At 36.1% G+C, this 25,830-nt stretch overlaps 1 protein-coding gene across 2 annotated transcripts in view; it reads left to right on the top strand.

Annotated features, from left to right (window-relative positions):
- The window catches only part of RBBP8 (RB binding protein 8, endonuclease), a gene marked incomplete at both ends in the record, with an annotated part of 100,013 nt that overhangs the window by 61,801 nt on the left and 12,382 nt on the right, over nucleotides 1-25,830 (top strand). For both annotated transcript variants that reach the window (XM_080714418.1, XM_080714417.1), the window contains 7 exons: nucleotides 1,019-1,116; nucleotides 7,623-7,735; nucleotides 9,546-10,558; nucleotides 13,127-13,215; nucleotides 16,030-16,144; nucleotides 20,160-20,303; nucleotides 23,915-23,984. In XM_080714418.1, coding sequence (XP_080570544.1) covers nucleotides 1,019-1,116; nucleotides 7,623-7,735; nucleotides 9,546-10,558; nucleotides 13,127-13,215; nucleotides 16,030-16,144; nucleotides 20,160-20,303; nucleotides 23,915-23,984 — 1,642 coding nt within the window. The remainder of the gene's footprint in view (nucleotides 1-1,018; nucleotides 1,117-7,622; nucleotides 7,736-9,545; nucleotides 10,559-13,126; nucleotides 13,216-16,029; nucleotides 16,145-20,159; nucleotides 20,304-23,914; nucleotides 23,985-25,830) is intronic.

Below are 25,830 nucleotides of genomic sequence, written 5' to 3'. Positions count from 1 at the left end.
CTTGTGTTTATACCCTTAAACATACCTAGTATCCCACTTTTTGCCTCCGGTCTACATAACTTGCAAAACTCTACTTTCTCTTTAGGGTCAGTTGGGGCATCACTTTGTGTAGTTTGCTTTCATTTCCCAAGGCAGAGTTAGGAGTCTGTGTTTAAGTCACTCTTTTTTTTGGGGGGGGGGGTGGTACTGGGGTTCTTGGAAACCCTTGTACCTCCGGGCTACACTCCCAGACCTGTTTGTTTTTTATATTTTTATCTGGAAACAGGGTCTCTTAAGCCAGCACAACTGGCTTCGAACCTGCGCAATCCTCCTGTCTCCGCCTCCCAAGCGCAGGGATTACAAGCGTGTGCCACCACGCCAGGCTTAAGTCACTCTTTATATGTGCCTTTATGATGTTTCTCACATTCTACTGCAGTTTTATTTTTATATTTCAACTATAGTCATAAGCTCCTTGAGAACAAGAACTTTTTCCTTTGATCTAGTGCTTAGCATAATACCTGGAACACAGTAAATGCTCGGTAAATACTTGATGATTTATAGAAACTATATGTATAAAACTTTATAAAGTACTTAAATATAGATGATTATTACTATGTAGATAATATGTTAGTTACCTTAAATTTTTAAAATACAGTGCTAAAAACCTTTCTCATACATTTATGAAACATACAATAAATATAGTTTAATTTTTCTGCTTTACCTTAGGACAAAATAATCTATTGAAACCCCATTTTATGATTTTTTCCAGTGTTAATAAGAAAATTAATTTACTTACTGCATTCTGTTCATTTAAGAAAAATAGAAAACCTTGCTGAAAATATTTAGCAAGTATAGATGCAAAACACCTGCTAAAATTTATTGCTACATATAGTAGATATTTTTACTTTGGAACAAAACTTAAAAATTTATCCAGTGTCATCTTATGAAGTGTTTCTTTGAGCCTTTTCCTTACTTTTAATAATTTTTTTATATATGTAATTTCTACAATTATATAATTGGTTTATTTTTTCATACTTAGAAACACATGGAACAAGCAGTTACCCCACTGATAAAACATCTTTTAATTTGGATACAGTTGTTGCTGAAACACTTGGAATCAATGTTGAAGAAGAACCTGTACGTATTTAGTTTGATGATAATATCAATTACTTCATAAGTACATTTATATCCATTTTTAGAGAACTGAGCAAGAGACAAATTATTTTATCCAAAGGTAATTGAACAAAGACATAGAACAAAACTAGTGTTAGAAAGGTCTATTTATCTGTCTCATGCAGTCCCAGAAATCAAGTCTTAAATTTATTTATTTATTTATTTTTTTGGTGGTGGTGGTACTGGGGTTCCTGGAAACCTTTCTATCTCCAGACTACACTCCCAGACCTATTTTATACTTTTTTTTTTTTAATTTGGAAACAGGGCCTCTTAAGCCAGCATGGCTGGCTTCGAACCTGCGCTATCCTCCTGTCTCCACCTCCCAAATGCAGGGATTACAAGAGTGCGTCACCACGCCTGGCTAAGTCTTAAGAATTTTTAGTATATGATTGAGTCAGAATTATAGGGGATGACCCTGGCCTGGTGGTTCATACCTATAATCTCAGTACTTTGAGAGGCTGAGCTAGGCAGATTGCAAGTTTCAAAGCCAGCCTCAGCAGTTCAGTGAGACCCTCTGCAACTTAGTGAGACCCTGTTTCAAAATTAAAAAAAAAAAAATTAAAAAGGCTGGGATTGTATCTTGGAGGTAGAATGCCACTGGGTTCAATCACCAATATAAATTTTTTTTAACAGAAAATCAATGATAGCATAGGGGATTTATTTTGTAAGTCCTCTCTCTTGTCCCCTCTTTCAAGTTCCCTCTCTACCCTCATTCTATCTAAGAAAAGATATAGACCTTTAGGTTGATTTCAGAATGTATTGGGTCTGTTTTATATCCTTTAAATTGAAGTTTGATTTAGAAAAAGAAGACTGAATTATTCGGACTACCAAGAAATGCCATTCCAGGCACACCTAATTCTTAGGGATTAGATCAGAGATTGTCCCTGTGATATTTTTTTCCTTCAGTCCTTCATTATTACATCAGGCAAGTTTACTTTTTTTTTTAATTTATCCCTAGAAAATTGAAATCTTTAATTTTAAGAAGTTCTGTTTTAGTACAACTTTAAGTATTCTTTTTGCTTAACTTAGCAAATGTATGTGTGGTCTTAAAAGGTCGTCTTATTATTGAATTCCCCAAAACTGAAATTTTTATTATATATTTTTACCTTTTCATATCAATCCTCAACTGATAGTAGGTAGTTTTTAATGTTTGAACTTTAAATGGTTAATGATTTCTAATTAACTCCTACCTACAAACCTGGCAAGTCAGTAGTTTAAATACCAAATGTATTAAAGGAGTTGATATCTGAAGACTTGCTGCTCTAAGTGTGATCCATAGTTCAAAAGCAGTTGTAACACTTTTGAAGTTTGTTAGATATACAGAATATCAGACCTACTAAACTTATATTTTAACAAGATATAAAGTCAATTTGTATGCATATTAAAGTTTGAGAAGCCCTGTTTTCTAAAGGATCCTATTAATTCATTTGTATTCTTTTTTTAAAATTTTTATTGGTGCATTATATTCATACATCATATTGGGGTAAAAAACTTGTGTGTACATGCATGTACACATCACTGATTTAACCCCTACCCAATTCCCACCCCATTCCCTCCCCATCCCTCCTTGCCTTGCTTGGCTTAGTGGTTGACTTCGATATGTTTAAGTACATTGTGAGCTTTAGAGATTTTCCTCTTCCCCCCTCCTTTCTCCTCCTTTAGGTTGTCTTGTTTGCTCCTCTATAGAATTTCCTCTTTCAAGAGTTCCTCCTATGACCCCTTTCTCCCTAACTCTCACATATGAGGGAAAGCATCTGATTTCTTATTTTTTGTGATTGACTAATCTCACTTAGCATAATGCCCTCCAGTTCCATCCATTTCCCTGAAAATGATGTAATTGAGTTTTTTTTAATTGCTGAGTAAAATTCTATTGTGTACATATCCCACAGTTTTGTAATCCATTCATCTGTTGATGGACATCTTGGCTGGTTCCATAGTTTGGCTATGGTGAATTGTGCAACTATGAACATAGATACAAATACATTAGTTTGCTAGTTTGGTTTCCTATCTTTTGGGTAGATACCCAGAAGTGGTATTGCTGGATCAAATGGTATATTTGTTTCCATTCTTCTGAGGATTCTCCATACTGTTTTCCAAAGTGATTACACTAATTTTCAGTCCCACCAGTTCCCACTTGTCCACATCCTCACCAGCATCTGTTGTTGTTTGTGTTTTGAATGATGGCCATTCTAGTTGGAGTTAGGTGAAATCTCAGGGTAGTTTTGTTTGCATCTCTCTGATTGCCAGTGATGTTGAGCATTTTTTCATGGATTTATTGGCCATTTGAATTTCTTCTCTTGTGAAGTGTCTATTTAGTTCTTTTGCCCATTTTGTATTGGATGCTTTGTTTTCTTAGTGTTAAGTTTCTTGAGTTCTCTGTATATTCTGGATATTAGTCCTCTATCAGAGGTAGAGGTGGCAAAAATCTTCTCCTATTCTGTTGGCTCTCGATTGAGGTTCTTGACAGTTTCCTTTGCTGAACAGAAGCTCTTCAGTTTCATACAATCCCACGTATTGATTCGCCTTTTAATTTGTTGTACCTTTGGGGTCTTTTTGTGAAAGTGTTTATCTGTGTCTATGTGTTGCAGTGTTGGACCTATGCCCTCTTCAAGGAGCTTCAAGGTCTCTGGTTTGATTTCCAAGTCTTTGATCCATCTTGAATTGACTTTTGTACAGCATGAGAAAGTGGGATTAATTTCCAATTTTCTGCATATGGTTAACCAGTTTTGCCAGCACCATTTGTTGAAGAGGCTATTTTTTTCCAGTGTATATTTTTAGCCCCTTTGTAAAAAAATGAATTGGCTGAAAGCGTGTGGATTTGTTTCTGGGTCTTCTATTCTGCTCCATTGGTCTATGTATCTGTTTTTGTGCCACTACCATGCTATTTTTATTACAGTGGCTTTGTAGTATAGTTTAAAGCCAGGTATTGTGATTCCTCCTGTGTAGTTTTTGTTGCTGAGAACTACTTTGGCTATGCTGGGCTTTTTGTTATTCCAAATAAATTTAAGGACTGATTTTTCTATGTCTGTGAGGAATGATCTTTGTAATTTAATGGGCATTGCGTTAAATCTGTAGATCACTTTTGGAAGGATGACCATTTTAATGATATTTATTCTGCCAATCCATGAACATGGAAGATCCTTCCATCTTCTAAGATCTCCTTCGATTTCTTTTTTCAGTATTTTATAATTTTCTTTGTAGAGATCTTTTACCTCCTTGCTTAAGTTTATTCCTAAGTATTTTATTTTTTGTGGGAGATCCTCAGTGGAAGTGTTTTCTGAATTTCTTTTTCAGTGGATTTATGGTTGGTGTACAGGAAAGCTTTTGATTTTTTAAGATTGATTTTGTATCCAGACACTTTGCTGAATTTGTTGATCAGTTCTATAAGCCTTTGATTGAGTTTGTTGGGTTTTCTAAATATAGTATCATGTCATCTGCAAATAGTGAAAGTTTAAGTTCTTTTCCTATTTGTACTCCTTTGATTTCCTCTTCTTGCCTTATTGCTCTAGCTAGAATCTCAAGTACAATATTGAAGAGAAGTGATAATGGACATCCTTGTCTTGTTCCTGTTTTTAGGGGAATTCTTGAAGTTTTTCCCCATTTAATATGATGTTGGCGGTGGGCTTATTATAGATTGCTTTTATGATGTTGAGATATGTTCCTTCTATTCCAATTCTCTGCAGTGTTTTAATCATAAAAGGATGTTGGACTTTATCAAATGCTTTTTCTGCATCTATTGAAATGATCCTGTGATTTTTGTCTTTGATTCTGTTTATATGATGAATTACATGGATTGATTTTCATATGTTGAACCAGCCTTGCATCCCTGGGATGAACCCTACCTGGTCATGGTGAATGATTTTCTTGATGTGGTTTTGAATGCGTGTTGCTAGTATTTTGTTTAATAATTTTGCATCCAAGTTCATCAGAGATATAGGCCTGTAGTTTTCCTTCCTTGAACTGTCTTTATTCGGTTTGGGTATTAGTGTGATGTTGGCTTCATAGAATAGAATGTATTTGGAAGAGTCCCACTTTTTTCTATTTCACGAAATAGTTTGAGGAATATTAGGGTTAGCTTTTCTATAAAGGTTTTATAGAATTCACTTGGAAAACCATCTGATCCTGGGCTTTTCTTTGATGGTAAGCTCTTTATTGCTGTTTCAATCTCTTTAATTGTTATTGGTTGGTTTAAGTGTTCTATATCTTCTTAACTCAGTTTAGGAAGGTTGTATTTATCTATGAAGTTGTCAATTTCCTCCAGATTTTCCCTTTTTTGGAATATAGTTTTTCAAAGTAGTTTCTGATAATCCTCTGGATTTCTATACTGTCAATAGTAATGTCTCCTTTTTCATCTCTTATCTTCATAATTTGGGTTGATTCTCTTTTTTTTTAGTTAGGTTGGCTAGTGGTTTATCTATCTTGTTAATTTTTTCAAGAAACCAGCTTTTGGTTTTGTTGATTTTCTGTATTTTTTTTATTGGTGCATTGTAATCATACATCACATTGTAATACAAGACTTGAGAGGATATACAAGCACACATCATCCAATTAGCCCTCATCCACTCCCCCATCCCATTCCCTCCCCCTCCCTCGATCCCATGCTTGTTTGGTGATTAACTTTGATACATTTGTTTATATACCTCCTGAGTTTTAAAGAGGCTCCATCCTCCCCTATCCCATACCCTCTGATTGGTTACCTTAATTGCTTCGCTATAGGGCCCTTTCTATACCTCGACCTCTTCCTGTTATCCCTTTCCTCCTGGTTATTGCTGATTAGGGGAAGCATCTGGTTTTTATTTTCTGCGATATTTCTCTGTGCATGTCACGTTGCAAGTACCAATCCCACACTTGACGGCCCCAGTAGTGGCCTGGCTACCTGGTGGACTGATCCAGACCTCACTGGCTCAGGCAGCGGCTTTGCCTCATGGGAGGCCCCAATTCTGGCCTCGCTGGCCGCCACACCGGCCTAAACCCTCGGCTGGCTCTGATCCCGGCCTCGGTGGCCCCAGCACCTGTCTTGCTTCAAGGCAGGCTCCGTCCCAACATCGCTGACCCTAGCACCGGCCTAATTCCTCGGCAGGCTCCGATCCCGGCCTCGGAGGCCCCAGTAGTGGCCTTGCCTCAAGGCAGGCTCCGATGCCGGCCGCTGGCCCCGGCACCGGCCTAACCCCTCAGCAGGCTCCGATCACAGCCTCAGAGGAGGCCTCAGTAGCGGCCTTGCCTCACGGAAGGCTCCGATGCTGGCCTCGCTGGCCCCAGCACTGGCCTAACCCCTTGGCAAGCTCCGATCACAGCCTCGGAGGCCTCAGTAGCGGCCTTGCTTCACGGAAGGCTCCAATGCCAGCCACTGGCCCCGGCACCGTCCTAACCCCTCGGCAGGCTCCGATCATGGCCTCGGAGGTCCCAGCACTGGCCTTGCCTCACGGCAGGCTCCATTCCCAGCCTCACTGGCCCCGGCACCTGCTCTAATTTTAATAGTTTCCTGTCTTCCACTGGCTTTGGGGTTCAATGTTCCTGCTTTTCAAGGGCTTTGAGGTGTGTCATTAGGTTATTTATTTGAAGATTTTCTGTTTTTCTTATGTGAGCACTCTTAATACTGCCTTCAAAGTTTCCCAGAGGTTTTGATATTTTGTATCTCTATTTTCATTTGTTTCTAGAAATTTCTTGATTTCACCTCTTATGCCTTCTATGACATAAGACTCAATGAACTTGCTGCTGCCGCTGCTGGCAATATAGCACCACTGCCATGCCCCCGGCCATGAGGCTGGCGTATTCTCTGGTTTTGAGCTCCACTCTGAATCCCTGCAATGTGTGCTGAGCCCGGCCCCTGGGAGCTTTAGATGTTCCTTACGCCAAAAAAACTGCTGAATACCACCTGGCTGTTCCGCAGCTGCTCACCTCAGCTCGCTGTCCACCCCTTCCCTCTCTCTCTCATTTGTATTCTTTTCCCCTCATCTTGATAATGTTTTTAGAATTGGGGTTTTATATACCAGTTGTATAATATACTTATAAAATTTTAAAATTTTGATGTTTTTTCTTTCTTTAAACTTAAAACACTTCATATTTTTATTTGATAAGATTTACATAACAAAATTAATCATTTTAAGGTGTACAATTCAGGGACATTTAGTTCATTCACAGTATTATGCAACGATTACCTCTGTGTAGTTATAAATCATGTTTGTTAGCCCAGAAAAAAGCCCCATACCCCTGAAACATAATGTGTCCATTTCACCCATCTTTTTGTAACCCCTGGTAGCCACCAATCTCGTCTCTGTCCCTTTGGATTTACCTATTCTAAATATTTAATGTAAATGAAATCATATATTATTTGGCCTTTGAATCTGGCCTTTTTAGCACTATATTTTTGAGGTTAACTTACAATGTAGCATTTTTTTTTTGGTACTTTATCCCTGTTTAAGGATGAATAATTCCATTGCATGCATGTGCTTCATATTTTACTATTGAAGGAATCTCCAGGTCCCATGAGCCCTCTTCGTGATGAGCTCTACCACTCTCTGGAAGGAGATCACAAGAAGCAGCCTTTTGAGGAATCTACAAGAAATGGTGAAGATAGTTTAAGGTAATTTGGAGCACTTTGATTAAATCTTATAAATATTGATGAGATCCCATTATAATTAAACCATTTAATGAAACCCTTCTTAATGAAACCCTTCTTTCTTAGCGTAAGTTTGGTTTTCTTCCTTTTTTTTTTTTTTTTTTTTCTTTGGTGGTACTGGGGTTCCTGGAAACTCTTCTACCTCCAGGCTACACTCCCAGACACCTATTTTATATATATATATATATATATTTTTTTTTTTTTTTTGAAACAGGGTCTCCTAAGCCAGCTAGGCTGGCTTTGAACCTGTGCGATCCTCCTGTCTCCACCTCCCAAGTGCAGGGATCAAGCGTGCACCACTACACCTGGCCCTATCTGTTTGTTTTTTTGGGTTTTTGTTTGTTTGTTTGTTTGTTTTGGTGGTACTGGGGTTCCTGGAAGCCCTTCTACCTCCAGGCTACACTCCCAGACCTATTTTATACTTTTTTGTATTTGGAAACAGGGTCTTTTAAGCCAGTGCGGCTGGCTTTGAACCTGCGCAATCCTCCTGTCTCTTCCTCCCAAGTGCGGGGATTACAAGCGTGCGCCACCACGCCTGGCGTTGTATTTTTGTTTTTAAAAATGTCTCTTAGCCAAGCCTAGTGGCGCACGCTCGTAATCCCAGCATTCGGGAGGATGAGACTGTAGAGGATCATGTAGAGGTTCGTGGCCAGCCTCAGCTACTTAGTGAGGCCCTCCACAACTTAGTGAGACCCTGTTTCAAAATAAAGAATAAAAAATAGGGCAAGAGGCATAGCTTGGAGGTCAAATACCCCTGGGTTCCATCCCCAGACCCACACAAAAAATAAAAAGTATCTTAATGAACAATTGAGCTTTTTGCATTATAGTAGAGAGGTGGGTGTTATTTTAAGGACCTTTTTGTACATTCTCAAGCAGTATTTAAGATCTCCCAGCCTTGTTACTCTACTCCTTTTTAGACCAAATCATCACTTCTGTTTTTATCTTTCCAAACACTACCTATTATTCAAAATATAAGCTTGGACAAGCTTCCAAGATTGTGTTGCATCTCACTTTTTTATTAATTTCAAAATATTCATTAATAATAATATCTATATTAATGTAGCAAATTGCTTGGTTGGTATATATATATATGTATATTTATGTGTTATATATATCACATTTAATCTGTCATGATAGTAACTCATTAAGGTAGGTTTTACTAACCCCCAACTCCTTCTTTTGGCGGATGACAAAAACACAGCTCCAGAGAGGTTCGGTGTCTTGTTTAAGGCCACTTAGCTATTAAGTGGTAGACCCAGCGTTCTTACCTGTCCCCCAGCCTCAAACTTAAACCTAGTATTTTTTTTTAATACTATCTTCTTTGCTAAAGATAGGATCTTAGTTTATATTTAGTTCTATAGTATAAGGATTCCGGAGGCTGGAAGTGTAGCTAAGCAGTAGAGTGCTTGCCTCGCAAGCTGGAAGCCCCAGGTTTGATGTCTAGCACTACCCCCCCCAAAAAAAAATTTTTTATTTATTGGAATTTATTAAAAATTTTTATATGTTGAAGTTATTTAAGTTACTTGGGGAAAATGATAGCTGAAACATCATGGTATTGAGACATTTTCTGTTTCATTTTCCTCTACATTTTGTCTGCCAAATGAAGCAAAGTCAAGGGCTATGCTGTATCTTAAGTTTTTTTTAACCATTTGCTCTGATATGTAGGTAAAACCTTACTATTCTGTGTTAGCAAAAACATTTTTAGGATTCTTTTCTCTTAATTTTTATACTATTCCTTTAGTAGAAAACAAATTTTATAACTTTTTAAATTTAGATTTTCAGATTCTATTTCAAAGACGACACCTCAAGAAGAACTGACTACTCGGGTTTCATCTCCTGTGTTTGGAGCTACCTCAAATGTGAAAAGTAGTTTGGGCTTGAATACAAGTTTGTCCCCTTCTCTTTTAGACACTGGGGGAAAAAACCATCTGAAGACAGCCCCTTTTAGCAACACTTCTGTTTCTAGATCAGAGAAAACTAGATCAAAATCTGAAGATAGTACTCTTTTCACACATAGTCTTGGATCTGAAGTGAGTAAGATCATTAGCCAGCCATCTTCTCATAAGCAGAAACTTAAAAATATAAGTGAATCCATAAGTGAACAGAATAGTACTGATCATATTAAAGATGCTATTACTGATAAACATTTGATGCCCCTGAAACCATTGGGAGGCAGAACATCAAAAAGGAAGAAAACTGAAGAAGAAGAAACTGAGTATGAAGTAAGCTGCCCCCAAGCCTCTTTTGATAAGGAAAATGCTTTTCCTTTTCCAATGAATGGTCAATTTTCCATTAATGGGGACCATGTGATGGATAAACCTCTGGATCTCTCTGATCGATTTTCAGCTATTCAGCGTCAAGAGAAAAGCCAAACAAGTGAGACCTTTAAAAACAGATTTAAACAAGTGACTCTTTATGAGGCTTTAAAGCCCATTCCTAAAGGTTCTTCGTCAATTCATAAGGCCTCGGATGGGAGCTGCCCGTTACCCACAGATTCTCCAGAGGAGCCCTGTTTACAGGAGTGTAGCTTCCAGTCCTTGAATAAGTCCTCTCCAGATAATAAAGCATGGCTACAAATAAAAGAAGAAAATCCTATCTTCAAAGTTCCTCTCTGTCCACATGAAAGTTCAGAGACAGAGAATGTTTTTGATGACATGAATAGTACTGGTTCTAACGAGCCAATAAAAATTAAAAACAGGTCAGTCCATAAAGGTTGTGAACTTGCATCAGTTCTTCAGTTAAACCCATGTAGAATTGATAAAACAAAGACTCTTCAAAACAACCAAGGTATGTACACCATAAACAGAATTTCTGCTTTTTAAAATTACCTTAAGTTGGATATTATTTGCAATCTTTGATTATGTTAAATTGGGTTGGACATGGTGGCACACATGTGTAATCCCAGTACTTGAGAGGCTGAAACAGGAGGATCACATGTTTGAAGATAGCCTCAGCAAGTAGTGAGACTCTCATCAACCTATTGAAATCCTGTTTCAAAATAAAAATAAAATAGGGCTGGAGATGTAGCTTAGAGGTTGTGTGTGTGTGTGTGTGTGTGTGTGTGTGTGTGTACGTACATTGTTTTAGACAAAAGTTTTTTCTCTTTCTGCATGTTTCTGTGTGTATGGGATGGTTCTCAATGGTTTTGTTTTACCTGTGATTTTTTTGCTCTTATGCTTTTTGAAAAAATGAATCCAAATATCTGCTTTTATAAGCAATTTTGTGAGTAATTTTATATAGTCAAAAGATTTAAAATTTTAAACTACAGAATTTTTTAAAATGAAGGAACTTTCATAGCTAAAACTTGTTCCTCATCCTGTCCTGCCCTTTTTCTGTGCATTTATGTTTATCTGTAAATATACTCATGTATGCATTTGTATAGGTTTTTAAACTTTTTATTTGAGAACATAGTTTGCCCTAAGATATAGATAAATCTTTTCCTAAGTTTACTGTGTTTTAAAGGAGCCCCTTTGTTTTTAGACATCAAACATTTCTGTAATTGAGATACTATATTTTAATATTTTTATTGGAGCATTATAGTCTCATGTCATAAACATGTTCACAATGATAGCGACCTACATGCACACAGTACCTAGTGAGTTTCCCCCGGCTTTTTCCCCACTCCCCTGCCTTCCTCATCCTAGACACTGAGATTGGCCTTGGTATTCTCCCATATGTACAAAAAAGTCAGTGGACGGGCTTCTTCATTAATTCTCTCTCCCCTCCTCAAAGCCACCTCTCTCACTCCACTCGAGTTTCTCTTCTGTTATCTGAAGTCCCTCTTATATCTTACTTGGCAAATTATTCAGGTGGCAAATTATTCTTTCATTTTGGGCTTTTTCTTCCAACAAGGGTTTCAGTCTTTTATGAAAAAAAATTTTTTTTTACTTTCATTCCTCTTTTTTAGCTTTTTAGATTTTATGATTACTCTAGGGATTATTATATTCCTAATTAACTTTTTATTACATTTCATATAGCTGTTATATCTACATAAAGTACATTGAAAATCCTCTAGACAGTGTTATAATTTTAACTTTTTTTTTTGGTGGTACTGGAAACTCTTCTACCTCCGGGCTACACTCCTAGACCTATTTTTTTTATATTTTATTTAGAAACTAGGTCTCTTAAGCCAACGAAGCTGGCTTCAAACCTGCGCGATCCTCCTGTCTCCGTCCCAAGTGCAGGGATTATAAGCGTGCACCACCACGCCCGGCATAATTTTAACTTTTTAGAAAACATTTTTATTGATTCATAAATCATATACCATTAGAATCACCCATGAAAGTGTCCAAATCAGTGGTTTGGGTATGTTCCTAAAGTTGTACAACCATCATTATATCTTAAGTTTAGAACATTAATATCACCCTCTTTTTCTGTTTTTCTTCTCCCATCCTAAGCACAATTAATTTACATTTTATCTCCAAAAATTTAACTAGTCTAGATGGTTCATATAAAATGACATTTCATATATTGTCTTTTGTGTTAATTTTTTACTTGGTGTAATGTTTTCCATTTTAACCATATTATAGCATATATCAGTATTTCATTGTATAAATATATGATGTTACTTTACCTATTCATCAGTTGATAGAAAGTTGTTTCCACTGTTTTGCTGTTGTGAATAATGCTGCTGCAAACATTTTTGTACAAGTTTTTGTATAGATATGGGTTTTTTTTTTTTTTATACCTAGGCGTGGGATTACTATGCCAACTCTGTGTTTAATTTTTTGAGAAACTCTTTATTTTCCAAAGCAGCTAAACTATTTCATATTCCTACCAACATTGTGTGCATGTTCCATCTTCTCCATATCTTCACTAACCCTTGTTATTTATCTTTCTAATTCTAGCCATCTTATGGGTGTGAAGTGGTATTATGATTTTTCACTTTTCTAATGGCTAATGGTGTTGAGCATTTTTTCATATGCTTGTTGGCCATTTGAATTGCCTTTTCAGAATCTTTACTCATTTTTAATTGGGGTGTTTTATCTTTAATTATGTGTTAAAATTTTTTCTGCCATTCTGTGGTTCCCATAACATTTTTAAGTGATGAGAATTTTCTAAATCAAGTATTTTTGTGTGTATGTGTGTGACATTGGAGATTAAACCCAGAGCCTTGTGCATGCTAGGCAAATGCTCTACCACTGAGCTATTATATTCCCAGCCCTATCTCTTTTTTTTTTTTTTTTTTTTTTTTTTTTTTTTTTTTTTGTTACAGAGTCCACCTAAGTTGCCCAGGCTGGCCTCAAACTTGTGATCCTTCTGCTTCAGTCTTCTCAGTAATTGGGATTACAGGTATGCACACCATGCCCATCTTTAAATCAGTGTTTAATTGCATATTTTTTCTCCTTATTTAAGATGCATCCTTTGAAAATATTCAGTGGAGTATAGATCCAGGAGCAGACCTTTCTCAGTATAAAATGGATATTACTGTAATAGATACAAAGGTAAGTTAAAAGAAATAAGTGAAATAAAACCAAAACCCATTATCTTATTCTAGTGAGTTAGTCAACCTTCCCTCCTGACCCACTTTGTGGCCTTGAGAAGGTTAAATACTACTTAAAACCTACATCTGTTCAGAAAATAAAGAAGTAAAGATGCTTGTTCTTCCAACGTCATGGTATTTTTGAAAGAGTAATAAGACTTTCAGAGTTTTAAAAGCCTTTTGGAGACAGGCAGCTGGAGGAAAGCCCACCAAGTGCAGTGTACATGTGTATCACTATCACTGTGATGTGACTATGACACTGATGTGACTATGATGCACCAGAAAAGTATGTGTGTGTGTGTGTGTGTGTGTGTGTGTGTGTGTATGCAGCTTAAAGAAGCAAATAACATCTTAGCTGAAAACATTAATATAGTTTTAAAATAATGCAAATTCTAGTTACATATTTTAAATAATTTTTTAAATTTTTATTGGTGCATTGTAGTGATACATCTTAATGGAGTACAAGATGGTAGAGGCATACACATACACATCACCCAATGAGCCCTTACCCAGTTCCCACCCCATTTTCTCCCCTCTTCCTCCTCATGTTTGGCTTAGTAATTGACTTTGATATGTTTGTTAATGTACATCATATACATTAGAGAATTTCCTTCTTCCTCTTCTCATCCCCCTCAGTTGGGTCGCCTTATTTGCTCATCTGTAGTATCTCTTTCCTCGTCCTATGACCCTTTTCTCTCACATAAGAAGGAAAGCATCTGATTTCTTATTTTTTGTGACTGACTAATCTCACGTAGCATAAAGTTCTCCATTTCCATACATTTCCCTATAAATGACATAATTTTGTTCTTCATGTCTGAGTAAAATTCCATTGTGTACATATCCCTGAGTTTTGTAATCCATTCATCTTTTGATAGACATCTTGGCTGGTTCCATAGTTTGGCGATGGTGAATTGTGCACCTATGAACATAGATACGCATGCATTAGTTTGGTTTCCTTTCTTTTGGGTAGATACCCAGAAGTGGTACTGCTGGATCATATGGAAAGTTCATTCCCATTCTTCTGACTTTCCATACTGTTTTCCAAAGTGGTTGCACTAATTCGCAATCTCACCAACAATGTACTAGAGTTCCAACTTCTCCACATCCTCGCCAGCATTTGTTGTGTTTTGAACAATTGCCATTCTGGTTGGAGTTAGGTGAAATCTCAGGGTAATTTTGACTTGCATCTCTGTGATTGCTAAATATGTTGAGCATTTTTTCATACCTTTATTGGCCATTTGAGTTTATTTTGTGAAGCTGTGAGAGCACATGACACGAGGCCAAGTAGACTCATTTATGGTCATTGTATTTTTTTGTTTTTTGGGGGGGTTGGTGGTACTGGGGTTCCTGGAAACACTTCTACCTCTGGGTTACACTCCTAGCCCTATTTTTATATATTTCTTAAATTTGGAAACAGGGTCTCTAAAGGCAGCGCGGCTGGCTTCGAACCTGCACAATCCTCCTGTCTCCGCCTCCCAAGCGCAGGGATTACAAGCATGCACCACCACGCCTGGCGTATGGCCATTGTTTTTGATCACCCTGTGCACTGAAGGATTCGAGCCTAGGAGGCAGTGCTAAAAGCAGAGGCATTTCTGCTTTCTTCTTTTATGTGAATTTTCTTCGTTTAGTTCACTTGCTCATTTTTTATTGGGTTATTTTCTTAGTGCTGAGTTTTTTTAGTTCTCTGTATATTTTATTTATTTATTTATTTATTTATTTATTTATTTATTTATTTATGGTACTGGGAATGGAACCCAGGGACATTCTACCTCCAAGCTACACCACCAGCCCTATATTTTGTTCTTTATTTTGAAACAGGGTCTCACTGAGTTGCAAAAGGTGTCATTAAGTAGCTGAGGCTGTCTGCAAACCGAGATCCTCCTGTCTCAGCCTCCTGAATGCTGGGATCTCAAGCATGCACCACTACACCCAGCTATCTGTATATTTTAGATGTTAGTCTTCTATTGGAGCGTTAAATAATTTTATTTTTAAATCTTAATGTGTCTTGACTAGCTTTAAAGTAGTATACCACCAAGAAAATAAAATCATTTCCCCAGTTGACTACCTTTTTAAAAATGTTGTACTTTATTTAATTAAAATTCATAGCAGAAATATTTGCCTCTAGGTTCTATATAGTTGGAGAAATTGCCTTTCACTTGGTAGCAGAGTGATAAAACACTTAATAGTTACTATGTATATATACATAAATAAATAAATTTATTGAAATTGTCTCAATGTACACTGACATTTGTCACTGTGAGGCAGATTAGAGAAGAAGACAGGAAAAGCCCAAAGGATTTCAGTGGTAAATAAGACTCTCTCCCCTTGGCAGCAGCCCTCCTTTTTCTGTGCTTGAGAAAAGATGCTCATATATTAAACCTAAAATGTTTTTTTTTGTGTGTAGGGGGGGTACTGGGATTCCTGGAAGCCCTTCTACCTCCGGACTACACTCCCAGACCTATTTTTACATTTTTATTTGGAAACAGGGTCTCCTAAGCCAGCGCGCGCGACTGGCTTCGAACCTGCGCAATCCTCCTGTCTCTGCCTCCCAAGCGCGGGGATTACAAGCGTGCGCCACCACGCCTGGCAAAAGCTAAAATGTTTTATGGTTAATGAAACCTAAATCTGTTCCTAGAGTATAAAAGTAAATAAACTTAATGCTTAGAAATAGTAAAAATTTCTTATGTGTATTTTACCATAACTTTTGGTAAAAATTAAATATGAAGCCATAAAGAAATAAGAATTAAAATTTTGGATTTTAAAAATATTTATTCAGGATGGCAGCCAGTCAAGATTAGGAGGCGAGACAGTAGACATGGACTGTACATTGGTCAGTGAAACCATGCTTTTAAAAATGAAGAAGCAAGAACAAAAAGAAGAAAAAAGTCCAAGTAAGATTTATCTTGTATTTGTTTTTTATTTTAATAAAAATTTGGAATGAATTTTAATCATACCATTATACTGATTAACACAGTGACCTCTTCATCATAAACCAGATTTTTTTTTCCTGCTCTGTTAATTGTATGTTCCTCTTAGGAAAGCGCACTTTCAGTATTTCAGGAAAAAAAAACTTAAGCCAAAATAATTTTAATACAGAAAGAAACCAAATTGATTCTAGGAGTCAACAAACTACATCTAGCTGCCAGTTTTATAAGTAAAGTTTTGTTAGAGCATAGCCTCATTCATTTGTTTATATGTTGCCTCTATTTGCTTTCTCTATGTAAGGGCAGGATTGAGTATTTGGTGCAGAGACCTTATGGCTTCAGAAGAATAAATTATTTACTGTCTGACTTTTTAAGAAAATGTTTGAGCATGAGTGTAGACAATTTTTCATGAATGATATAAAGAGTCCTGTGTTATAGTTGTGATTTTCTAAAGCAAATTGATAAGAAAAAAGAATAATTCTAAGAAGTATTTGTAGGAACCTATTTCAAAATAAAGAATAAAAAATAGAGCTAGAGGTATAGCTCAGAGGTAGAATGCCACTAAGTTCAATTCCCTAGTACTACCAAAAAAAAAAGTATTGTTTTCTAGATAGCACTAAGAAAAACAGTGCATATGCTGAGTTAATCTGCCTCTCTAGATAAGGGAGTTCAGTCAAAACAGATCTAACAGCTCAGACTCATTCATGGCCTTTGCCTTTGATCACCCTGTGTATTGAAGGCTTAGAATTAGGAGGCAGTGCTAAAAGCAGAAGCATTTCTCAGTAATCATCTGCTAGAAACTGAGGACTTTTAGGCAAGATGTATTCTGCCTATTTGGGGCCAAAAAATAAAACACCTAGTCTTGTCCAGCTTCTTTTGAATTAACTGCTCATTTGTTGCCATACATGCAATGAGAGAAAATTTCACTAGTTTTTTGGTTTGGGGTTTTATTTTTGTCTTGTATGTATGTGTGTGTGTGTGGTACTGGAGATTGAACCCAGGGGTGTTCTATCTCTGAGCTATACCCTCAGCCCTTTTTTCATTTTTTATTTGTTAATGGTCTTGCTAAATTGCTGAGGCTAGCCTTGAACATGCAGTCCTATGTCAGCTTCCCAAGTACTGGAATTGAAGATGTGTGCCACCACACCCCAGGCAGTACCACATTTTAAGAACAACATGTAGAATAGAAGACATTGTTGAGACCGTAGTTTGAAAAATCTGTCCCATAAAGTAAACCTTTTTAATACTTAAATTGTTTGAAAATGAAACATACCAATAAAAATTCCCAATTACTGTTAATATTTTAATTTTTTATGTGGATCATATTGAAAATGGCATATATTCACACAGTGCTTGGTACCCTCCCTTCCCCACTTCCCCTTTCCCCTCTAACAGTGAGTGTCCAGGTTGACCATGCTACATTCACACTTATACACATATTCTAATGTACCCTACTCTGTGTTAGACTTACAAAGTGCTGTGATAGAAAGATCAGTAAGGATATAGTATCTATCTTCAAGTATTTTGCAGTCAGAAGTCAGACCAACAACAAGAAAATAAATCAACAATATTGTATTTAAAGCATAGGCACAGTGTTTTGGGAATGTGTAACATAGAATCTGGTACATAGAAGTTACAGTTTATTTACAGATTTGCACCTCAGCATGAAAAGTAAATATTTAATTTAGTAAATACCAAGCAAAAATTCTGCACCAGGAAGGAGTTTAGGAATGGGAATAATGAGTAAACAAAAGTGCCTCTATAATGGAACTTGCATTTTAATCAGGGAAAAGAAAACAAACAAGTGTATAATGTATGATGGTAAGTAAAGGAGAAAGATAAAGCAGGATAAGAGTGATAGAGCAGTATGGATTGGGAGAGCTGATCGTTATTTTATAACAATTTACTTGGTCATTGTCCTGTTGTATTTGTTAGCCAGATTTCTTAAAATCTATATTTTTAAAATGATTAGGGAGCTGGTTGTAGTGGTACAAGCTTGTAATCCCAGCATTTGGGAGGCTGAGACAGGGAGGATCAGTTTCATGGCTAGCCTCAGCTACTTAGGCCCTTTTATTCCTAGGGATGGGACCCAGGGGCATTCTACCTCCACACCACACCCCCAGCCCTATTTTATTTTTATTTGGAAACAGGGTCTCACCAGGTTGATGATAGTCTCACTACTCGCTGAGGCTGTCCTCAAACCTGGTATTTTTCATCTTTTATTATATTTTCTGTTCTTCATACCTCCCTTGTAAGACTTCTTTTGGTTTGTATGAATATACATGAACTGATAAAAATAATGTATGTAAGGGATTGATTTTTATAACAGTAACAAAAAGTAGCATTCTTTTCTCATGAGTAAAAGTTATGCAAAATCATAACAAGTACATAGTAACTGCAAGGACCTGAAAGTTTGTTTATTTTTACTTCATGCAGAAATTATTAGTATTAAACCTCATCATAATAAACAATTTAAGAAGTATCTATATCTTATTTTTATTTTCTACAAATTTGTATAAGGATTGAAATCAGAGGCATTCTGCCTCTAAGCTATACCTTTGGCCCTTTTTATTTTTTATTTTGAAACAGGATCTTGCTAAGTAGCTGAGGTTGGCCTCAAGCCTAAGGTTCACTATGCCAGGCTAAGACTGTTTTTGTTTTTGTTTGTTTTTGTTTTTTTTATTTGTTTGTTTTGTGCAGTACTGGGGATGGAACCCAGGGGCATTCTACCTCTGAGCTACACCCATAGCCCTATTTTTTATTCTTTATTTAGAAACAGGGTCTGAGTTTCAAAATTCCTCATAAGTAGTAGCTGAGGCCACCCACCAACTGCCATCTTCCTGTCTCAGCCTCCCAAATGCTGGAATTACAACTGTGCACCACTACACTCGGTTTAAGACAACTTTTTATAACATAATTATTATAATATAGATTTCAGGCCTAGTTATGAAAAGTGTTCATTCATTGAATAGACATATGTAGTGATGTGTGTGGACACATGTTAAAAAGATGATTCTAAAAAATAGTTGTAAACTGTAATGTTAAGAGTGTTATTTCAGAAATTGTAATATATATAATGAAGTATTTAAAGGCAGTTCTTGCCAGGTGTGGTGGCACACTCCTCTGATGCTAATACTTGGAAAACTAAGACAGGAGGATCTGAGGTTCAAGGACAGCCTCAGCAACATGCAAGACTCTTCAGCAACTTAGCAAGACTCTTGTTTCTAAAACAGTCCAGTACCACCATCAAAAATAAAAATTAGAAGCCAGGCATGGTGGTGCATGCATGTAACCCCAATACTTCTGAGGCTAAGACAAGGAGAATCGCACAGGTTCAAAGCCAACCTCAGCAGCTTAGGGAGGCTCTCAGCAACTTTGTGAGACCTGTTTCCAAATAAAATATAAAAGAGGTCTAGGGGTATAGTACAGAAGTAGAAGGCCCCTGGATTCCATCCCCAGTACCACAATAATTAATTAATTAAAATTAAAAATTGTGTCTTTTTTTTTTTTGGTGGCACTGGGGCTCCTGGAAACCCTTCTACCTCTGGGCTACACTCCCAGACCTATTTTATATTTTATTTGGAAACAGGGTTTCTTAAGACAGCTGAGTCTGGCTTCAAACCTGCGCGATCCTCCTGTCTCCACCTCCCAAGCTCGGGGATTACAAGCGTGCGCCACCACGCCCAGCAAAAATTGTGTCTTTATACACTTCATTACATGCATTGTAGTTTGTTACCCATTTATATTCACTGAATTAACACTCTTAACAAGCCAGTTTACATTTCTTCATCTTTTACATGTCTACAAACAATTCATACATCTATTCACTGAATTGTCTTAAAGTCCTTAGTCCACTTGTGAGACTTATGTTGTAAAGAAATGTCTCTACAGACCTCATTTCATTATTTTCTGACAGTTACCACAAGTTGCCTAGAAAGCAGAAAGCTTGCTTATTGTTCTAAGCCAATACTCTTTTACATAGATGGAGAAAGAAAAATGAATGACAGCCTGGAAGACATGTTTGATCGGACAACACATGAAGAATATGAATCTGATTTGATAGAGAATTTTCCTCAGGTACCAGATGAAGAGGAGGAATTGTCCACTCCCACAAAGAAACCAAACAGTAAGCATATCTTTTCTTTAATTATGGCTAAGTTTAGTAAACCAAGTCATCAAGTGAACTAACAGATGTTTGATATATTAACAAAGTTCCAAGTTTCTTGAATAATTTTTTTCTTTTTGCTATTTTTTTATTTTATTTTGAAATAATTTCAGATTAATAGAAAAGTTCCAAAAAATGATTAAGGGGAGTCTCCTATAACCTTCACTCAGCTTCCTTTTATGTTAACTATAAAAAATATTTATCAGAATTAACTAATCTTGGTATAATACTGTAAATTTTTTATAATATAAAGTTTTTAAATTTTTAATAAATTTCTGTTAATTATTGTAATAAAGTCTAAGGACAAGATTTTATAGAATATTTATACCTATTTTCTGCTATGAATGCTTTAAGAAGTAAATATAAAGAAGATATTTGAATTGTAGATATGCAGCTAAAAAATCTAGGCAATATAACTAATTCAGAAATTGTAATATATATAATCAAGTATTTAAAGGCACTTCTTGCCAGGTGTGGTGGCACACTCCTCTAAAGCTAGTACTTGGAAAACTAAGACAGGAGGATCTGAGGTTCAAGGACATCCTCAGCAACATGCAAGACTCTTCAGCAATTTAGCAAGACCTTGATATATATATATATAATCAGTCTTAACATTAGTTACATTAGAAGCAGTAATTTTATATATAGGGTAGTAATAAAAAAATAGTACTACAATTGCAACTCTAAGTAAATAATCTGAATTGAGAGTTAAAATTCTTGCAGCCAGGCATGGTAGCTCATGCCTATAATCCTATACTTGGGCGGATGAGACAGGAGGATCACAGGTTCGAGGACAGCCTCAGCAAATAATGAGACTCTCATCAACCTATGAGAACCTGTTTCCAATAAAAAATAAAATTGGCTGGGGGTGTAGCTCTAAGGTAGAATGCCTCTGGGTTCAGTCCCCAATACCACCAAAAAAAGAAGAGAGAGAGAAAGACAGATAGGAAAACTTAAAATTCTTGCTAAATGTCTCTTTTTTGTTGTACTGAGTAAAGCAGTTAGAATTCTTAATCTGATGCACAGATTCCTTCATACTGGTTTAAATGAACACACTTCCATAATAGACTAGTTCATCTTGAGTATGCTTTGCATATGCTTTATCAGATTTTTTAAATGGCAGCTCCCTTAGCTCCAAATGAATGAGACTCTAACCAAAGATACAGAACAGCAGGCATTTGCTTGCTCAGTCCATGGCAAAAACTTGATCAAATAAATTTTGTCACAAAAATTTATAGTTATTCAGTATGCCTTTTTCTCCAAGAACATTTTGTGAACTGACTTCAAAGAAAAAAAAATTTTTTTAAGTTGTTCTTATTAATTTCTGTCTTTATTTTAAAGTTAGGTATGAGACTGATTATCCCCAATTTTCTTCCTATTTTGCCTTTGTGAACATGTACTATTCTTTAATCTCTGACTTTCTTCTAATGTCTCCCAATATTCAGTCTTTCTCACACATCATTTTCTGTCACAGTTTTTATTAACATCTCCAAAAATTACTCTGAATTTGAATGTCTGGGTTTGACACTCTGATGTTACATTTCTGAGTAATTGCTAGATAACTTTTGTATCTCTTTAAGTTAAACTTACCATGTCTAAGCCACATCTTATTTCCTACCAAGTTAATTTTTATTTTTCCCAGTCACTCGGGCATATATTTTAGGATTAGTTTCCTTTTCTCAACTCCAGTATCACAAAGTACATCTGGTCTTATTTCATAGGAAAGAACAAGTTTGGAGGGAATATATCAAAAAGCCCAATTCTAATATTTAACCTGACATTCAAGTGGAAGTGTTTAGTGGGCAGTTGGCATATGTTTAGAGTTTGGACAAGAAATCCAGAACATACAAATAATTTGAGGGCAGGAGATCAACAGCAAGTAGATGGTGCTTAAAACCAATAAAATAAAACTGTTAATACTACTTTGGAAAACAATCTAACACTACTTTTTTTGTTTTGTTTTGTTGTTTGGGGGTTTTGTTTGTTTGTTTGGTACTAGGTATTAAACCCAGAAGCATTCAAACTCCAAGCTCCATGTCCAGCCCAATTTTTTATTTCTTATTTGGAAATAGGGTCTCATTAAATTACTGAGAGAGGTGTCTCACTATGTTGCCAAGGTTGGCATTGAACCTTTGATTCTCCTATATCAGCCTCCCAAGTCTGAGATTACAAGTATGTGCCACCACACCTGGCTACAGCTTCGTTTGTTTATTTTTAATGGCTTTAAATAGAGGTTTGTCAGTTTTGTATATATCTATCCTATTACTCAGCAATTTGAATGCTAGGTGTATATTACTCAAGAAAAATTAAAACATGCTCACAAAAAGATGTGTTTAAGGATATCCATAACTACATTATTATAATAGCTCAAAGCTAAACATCACTTCTCGGCCTTTTGGGTAAGATCAAGTGTAATGGCTCAAAGCTAAAAAACAAGCCAAATGTCCATCAACAGGTGAATAATGTGCTACATTCATTTAATGAGGTATTACTCATCAACAAAACGGAAAGAACTACTAGATCCAGTAACATGGGTAAATCTCCAACTTGGGCAGCTGAAAAAAATACAAATGATAAACAAGCATACTATGTCTGTAGTTCTAAAATAGGCATATCAAAGCTGTGGTGGAGGAAATTAACATCTCTGGAAAGTTAGGCTCCTTCTCTTGGACTCCAAGCCCTTTATGATATGGTACTTGCCCACTTCTCCAGCCTCAGCTCCCCCAACACTTTCCTTTCTTTGCTAAATCTCAGCCTCACTGACCTTCTCATAGTTGCTATATTTCCTATAATATACCAGACTTTTTCCTACTCCAGACCTTTACCTACAACATTCCCCACCCCCACCTCTTTTTCATGGCTGATTTTTCATTCATCAGTTACTACTTTTCATTTTCTTTCTCAGATAAACCTTCACTTAATGTGTAATGTTTCTCACTGCTTAATGTTCAGTGTTTCTACTTGTTTAATATCTCTTTCACTTAACTAATATAAACTCCATGAGGATAGGAGATCTGGTCTCCATTGCTCTACATTGTATATCCAGAACCTAGCACAGTAAATTCTGATTCTTTGAATAAATGATAACAGTTGGATGACTTTAATCTAGATATGTTGCAATTTATACCCCAGGTTCTGAGTTCTAGTTCTTAATTTTTGTCACCAGTTTTCCAATAAAATTCTTTAAACTTTATTTTCTAGTCATAACCTACTTTGAAGACATTATAAAAATCCACAGGACAAAAGTGGGGCATACTAAAAGCTATGTTTTGTTGTTTTTTGCCAGATGACAGTAATGTACATTTGAGTAATTCTTGTAAAGTCTAACATGCTTTTCAAGATATGATTCTGAGCTGTTTAATAACCGAGGTGAGAGAGCCAGTATCCTCTTCATTATGCAGATGAAAAAGAGAAAAAAAAATAGTGAAAGTTTCAGTGAGTTGCCCAGGGGCATAGAGGATAAAACTCAACAAAAAGAAAAGTTTCAATGTATATATATATTTTTTTCAGACAAGTTATTTTTTCTCATAAAGTTTTATACTCAATTTGTAATGTGCTTGTTTTATTTATAGCACATGGTGATAAACAAGATAAAGTCAAGCAGAAAGCATTCGTGGAGCCGTATTTTAAAGATGACGAGAGGTATGTGGGTCTTGATTAATACCAGCAATATTGGATGAACAACATATCATATCTTTGTCAGCAGATCTCTCAGCTACTAAATTGCTATGTTGATTAAGACAGAATCATTTACTTTATGATCAAAAAAGACTCAAGAAATTGAAGTGACAACTTTACAAATGAGGAAATTTTAACCAGCACCACTCTTTTTTTTTTTTAGTTTCTCTGCTTTATTAGAACAAATACTGTAATTATTTTATTTTGAACTTTGAGAATTTCTTATACCATATTCTTTTAACTTCTATATAACATAAGACTTTAGGTGATGAGCCTTAGATTGTCATTGCTTCCAAATTATTTTATGAAGATTTTTAATCCTTAAAACAACAACTTTAAGCATCTTGATTTGAAACTAATACTATTTTCTGCCTTTTATTACAAGGATTACAAATTTTTTTACTTTCAGTCATGTTGTATTTGTTCTTGAAATTAATTTAAGGCATAGTAATTTACCCAAAAAAAAACTTTTTTGCCTTTTTTTCTTTGTGATATGGCAAAATGAGTCACTCAGAAAGTTATTCTTTATACTTTTATTTCTGCTGAGAATTTTAGAACTCTGATAGGCCAAGATAAATTTTTACTGATTCCTCTGAGAGTCTAGCAGGTAAATGTCATCATTTTATTATGAAATCCTTTATTTGGGGGCTGGGGTATAACTCAGAGGTAAAGTAATTCCATAGCATTTACAAGGCTTGGCTTGATCCCGGCACTAAACACACAAAAAAAGCTTAATTCTTTTCCTTTATTTACCAGTGTTCCAAGAAAATGGTACTCTGTGATCCCCAAGTAACGAGGTAGCCTTTTGTTTGTCTTCATGAACTCATGGATTTAATTTTTTATTTCTTTTTATGTTTCAAGCAATTGCAGGATCTTTCTAGGTATAGTAACAGTCCCCATTTATCTCCAGGGATTGCATTCCAAGACTCCCAGTGGATACCTGAAAACACTACATTTTTCCTGTACATATATACCCATGGTTAACTTTAACCTTTTCACTTAAAGGAAGTACTTTACAACTTCTTTCTAGCATAACCAAATTACCAGCACCATTATGCTGTACTTGGGGAGCATTCTTAGGTTAAAAAAAGGGTTCCTTGAATACAAGCACTGGGATATCACTTCAGTCAATTAGATAGCCAAGATGGCTACAGAGGATTAGTATATGTAGGATGCATACACTGACCCAAGGGGCAGTTTACATCAAGGGTGTCTGGAGTAGTACAGTGTAATATTTCACCATGCCGCACAAAATTACATCCAATTAGAAGCATATAAGTTATAACCACAGATAAGAAACTACAGATAGTGAAACTTCAGATAAGGAGGGAGTATTGTATTCAAATTGCCTTATCTTTAACCCTTAGAAGTCTATGTGAATGGACACTACCCTAGTCATTTTTCATAGCTTCCTGTTTTTGGTATGATAAGGTGTTCTAAGGTCTCTTACACTCTTCCTGCCCAAGCCCTAAAATCTGCCATTTCTCCGTGAGCTCTAGTTCCTTTTAGGGCAAAATGACATTTAGACGACAATCTGAACACTAACATTGCTCATCGCTATGGTTAGTCATTTCTTTAAACCTTCTAGGTGGAAAGAGTTAAAAATAAGTTTTTTAATTTTATTTTGTTTTTCCAGGATGAACTGTACTCATACTGATAGCTTCAACTCAAATTCAGGACTACGGGATTTCTATATAACCTTCTCTGCCTTTCTTTATATTTTTCTCTCTACTGAAAACCCCTCTTCTCAATGCTACCAACATGATTTACTTTATTTCATAATATACAGAGAGTACTCTCAGAATAATGA

This window comes from Muscardinus avellanarius, assembly GCF_963383645.1.
Source record: "Muscardinus avellanarius genome assembly, chromosome: 17".
In the NCBI taxonomy this organism is placed as follows: domain Eukaryota; kingdom Metazoa; phylum Chordata; class Mammalia; order Rodentia; family Gliridae; genus Muscardinus; species Muscardinus avellanarius.
This window is presented reverse-complemented; position numbering and strand designations above follow the sequence as displayed.